Source organism: Camelina sativa, chromosome 19 (assembly GCF_000633955.1).
Source record: "Camelina sativa cultivar DH55 chromosome 19, Cs, whole genome shotgun sequence".
NCBI classification, from domain to species: Eukaryota; Viridiplantae; Streptophyta; class Magnoliopsida; order Brassicales; family Brassicaceae; genus Camelina; species Camelina sativa.
The window spans coordinates 64,268-67,910 of NC_025703.1; the positions used below are offsets into that span (position 1 = coordinate 64,268).

Genomic DNA, 3,643 nt, shown 5'->3' on the forward strand with positions numbered 1-3,643 from the left:
TTTTTTTTTTGTGGACTTGTTCTCAAATCAAACTCTCTCAACGTCGAGATTTACGCTTCTCTCTGCCCAGGTTCTCTTTGCTTTTCCCTCTAGGCAGGTTCGAACGGCTGCTCGAGTCGGTTAGTTCGTTTTATTATTTGCGAATTCGTTTCCTTTTTTGCCATATTGAGAGTTTAGTACTACTTAGATAGACAGATAGAGTTGAATTGCTATATCAGTGTGATTGAAGGTGTTAGAGAGGTTTCTCAATACGTCTTTTTGTGCAGGAGGAACGGAGGTTGTCACTTCCTTGGCGATATGACTGTGAGTAACGGCGGTTTCCCAGGAGATTACTATCGTCATAATTTTGACTCTCCCGGCGGCGGCTTTGATGATGATAGCCGTCCTAATGCTTCCGATTGTTTCAAGAGAAAGTTTGTTGAAGAAGATGAAACTTTTGGTGTCCCCAGAACGGTTTTACCCTTGTCTGACTTGTCATCATCCGAAAGGAAAAAGCTGGTTCATACGCTTCGACAGGAGCTGCAACAGATACGCTCCTTTCAGAAGACTGTCAACCTTCCTAAGTCTACGACTCTCACTAGTACACCTGCATGCAATTTGCCTCGTCCCACGAAGAGTTTTGGTATGTCACGTTGCTCTACTACTAACCCAGGAGGAGCCAAAACGGTGCCCAAACCTGAGCCCGTTTCCACTTGTACAATGCTTCAAATGAAGCAATGTGAGATCCTCTTGAAACGGTTGATGTCGCATCAGCATGGTTGGCTTTTTAAAACTCCTGTTGATGTTGTCAAGCTCAACATACCTGATTATTTTACCATTATCAAACATCCTATGGATTTAGGCACTGTTAAGACCAAGTTAACCTCCGGCACATATTCTAACCCATCTGAGTTTTCTGCTGATGTCCGTCTTACTTTTCGTAACGCAATGACTTATAACCCCATCGGAAACAAGGTTTTTAACATGGCTGATTCTCTCTCCAAGTTTTTTGAGTTGAAGTGGAAAACTATTGAGAAGAAGTCATCTGGGACCACTTCCGAACCAAGTAACTTGGCTACGTATGCTGACAAAGAGGTTGTAATCCCTGAGCCCCTTGCTAAGAAGAGAAAGATCAATGCTGTGAACTTAGAGCCTGCCAAACGGGTTATGGCTGATGAGGATAGAGTAAAGCTTGGCAGAGATTTGGGCTCCTTAACAGAATTCCCGGTACATATAATCAATTTTCTGAGAGATCACAGCTCCAAGGAAGAGGGATCTGGAGACGATGAGATAGAGATTGACATTAATGATCTCAGTCATGATGCCTTGTTCCAGTTGCGGGATCTCGTTGATGAGTTCTTGCGACAAAATCAGAAGAAAGATTCAAACCTTGAACCCTGTGAGCTAGAGGTAATCCCCCTTCTATATCTAATGCTTGTAACATTTGTTAACATGACTGACAAACAGCGAATACTTTCCTTGATGAAGCTTTTACATGGGTCAGGGCCAGGGAATTCATTGATGCAACACTGTGATGGTTAGCATACGTTGGTTTTGTTGTTTGAGCAAATTCTCATGTCCTGCTCTATGATTAAGTTGTCATTTCTTCTTCCTTACTTGCAGGGAGTGAATTGGAGGACGAGGATGTTGACGTTGGTAATTATGAGCACCCTAGATCTCACATCTCATCTGTCAAGACAGAAAAAGGTATGGCGCTAGGGAACTCCAATGGTTTGTTTAATCTTGTTACATAATATTAGTCTTTGTCTCTATGGAACTTTTGCAATATTTGATTTTTGCAGTGCTTATATGTACTTAACCCTCAGAAGTCAAAATCATCTTAATTCCCTTTTCTTAAAAGTGTCCGTCCATCTTAATGTTTCTTCTGTAGTTTTTTGAAATGGAACTTACTATTTTTATTCAAATAACCTATTAGCTGATAGTCATAATACACATCTAGTTTGATAGTGATAGACGTGTTATATCTTTTACTCCCAGTTCGCTGTTTTCTTTAGTGATCATATTATTCCTTGGATTGATCTAATCAGTGGTTACTCCTTTTATGGTGCATGTAACTGATTAGGCTCTAGTAGCTCGGAGAGTGTACCAGATGATCCTACAACCACAAGATTGTTGAGTTCATCAAAGGTAAGCATCATTGTTGGATTATAATCAATAATATTTATGCCTCTGCAAAGGTCTTAGATACCTTTCCATAATTTGGATTGGGCAAACAATATTGGTCATGATACTAAGCTTGATATATTCTTAATACCTGACAGATACAAAGCTTTAATACCTAACAGATGAGTTAACCTAGTCTGAAATTTGGTGAGACACTGTTGATTCTGATCGTTTTTTCCTTTTCCTTTTATCCGCTGATACAGGGCCCTGAGAGCATGGATTCGGAATCTCCCTTGGATGGAGCTACAAGCAGTTCCCCAAGGAGAAAACGTGAGCGGATATAGTTTTGGTGCAAGAGATGTTAACTTTTGTTGATTTAAATGTTTGACCCTTGGTTTACTTACTCCTTTTCTAAAAGCAGCTTCCGTCAGTGGATTAAATCAGTTGGAAGATGCATCCAAAGGGAAGCTAAGTCCTGTTGAAGGGGCAGATAGTCATAAAGATGGTAAGTTCAGGAGTGTGACAGAAAAATGTCCGTGTTCTGATTTCTGGGGTTGGCATCTCACTCTTGACCCGTTAATAATTTAGGAAATAGTGCACAGAATGAGAAGCAACTACCTCCGGAGAAGCGTTACAGGGCTGCTCTATTGAAAAGTCAATATGCGGATTTAATCTTGAAGGCTCGAGAGAAAACTCTTAATCAGGTTAGCTGTGTTTGTGGAACTGTGTGCTGCTATATTTGGTTAGCCCTCTCATGAGCTCTCAAAGGTATTTCCTGAAATATTATGTCTGATATCAGAATGAGAAACGAAACCCAGAGAAACTGCGACTTGAGAAGGATGAACTCGAATTGAAAAAGAAGAAAGGTATTTTTGATTTACTAGTTCCAAGTTTGTGATTGATGTTAATATACCAAGTACGTAAACTTGTCCTCTTTTATTTTGCATCAGAAAAAGCACGGTTACAAGCAGAAGCCAAGGAAGCTGAAGAAGCTCGTAGAAAAGCTAAGGCACAAGCTGCAGCTGAAGCTGCTGCTGAGGCTAAGAGGAAACTGGGACTTGAAAGAGAAGCAGCCCGACAGGCATTGCTTGAGGTGAACCGAAATAGCTGCAATTTGGTTGTCTTTTTTCACTGCAATATATTTATTGATTATTGCCATGGCTGAATGGTACACAGATGGAGAAGTCGGTTGAAATAAATGAGAACCCAAGGTTCCTCAATGACCTAGAACTGCTTAAAACGGTTAACACGGACCATTTGACAAATCTAAGAGAGGTAGGCCATGACTCTGATTGGCTGGGTGTTTTTGGGTTTGGAGGAAGCAATCCTCTAGAGCAGCTGGGGCTATATATGAAACATGATGATGATGAAGATGAAGCCGACCTGCTTGGTTTTCAAGATCCCAGCAACGAGGTAGAAGAGGGTGAAATTGACTGAGATTCACGAGTGTTGTAATTGGGTAATAGCAGGCAGTGTACATGAGAGAACCAGAGAGTTGTTGTAAAAAAACGATTAGTTAGATTCAAAAATGTAAACAAGC

At 40.8% G+C, this 3,643-nt stretch overlaps 1 protein-coding gene across 4 annotated transcripts in view; it reads left to right on the forward strand.

The window, feature by feature from the left end:
* Positions 1 to 3,643, forward strand: part of LOC104763715 (transcription factor GTE9) — a 4,393-nt gene continuing 750 nt past the window's right edge. The window contains exons 1-11 of one of the 4 annotated variants that reach the window (XM_010487064.1): positions 1 to 119; positions 267 to 1,389; positions 1,468 to 1,516; positions 1,603 to 1,686; positions 2,063 to 2,127; positions 2,367 to 2,433; positions 2,522 to 2,608; positions 2,692 to 2,807; positions 2,903 to 2,969; positions 3,054 to 3,196; positions 3,280 to 3,367. In XM_010487064.1, the coding sequence (XP_010485366.1) occupies positions 298 to 1,389; positions 1,468 to 1,516; positions 1,603 to 1,686; positions 2,063 to 2,127; positions 2,367 to 2,433; positions 2,522 to 2,608; positions 2,692 to 2,807; positions 2,903 to 2,969; positions 3,054 to 3,196; positions 3,280 to 3,367 (1,858 nt within the window). In that variant the 5' untranslated portion in view covers positions 1 to 119; positions 267 to 297. Of the gene's footprint in view, positions 120 to 266; positions 1,390 to 1,467; positions 1,517 to 1,602; positions 1,687 to 2,062; positions 2,128 to 2,366; positions 2,434 to 2,521; positions 2,609 to 2,691; positions 2,808 to 2,902; positions 2,970 to 3,053; positions 3,197 to 3,279; positions 3,623 to 3,643 lie in introns of those variants that run through there. The other 3 variants (XM_010487063.1, XM_010487066.1, XM_010487065.2) reach the window with 3 other exon arrangements.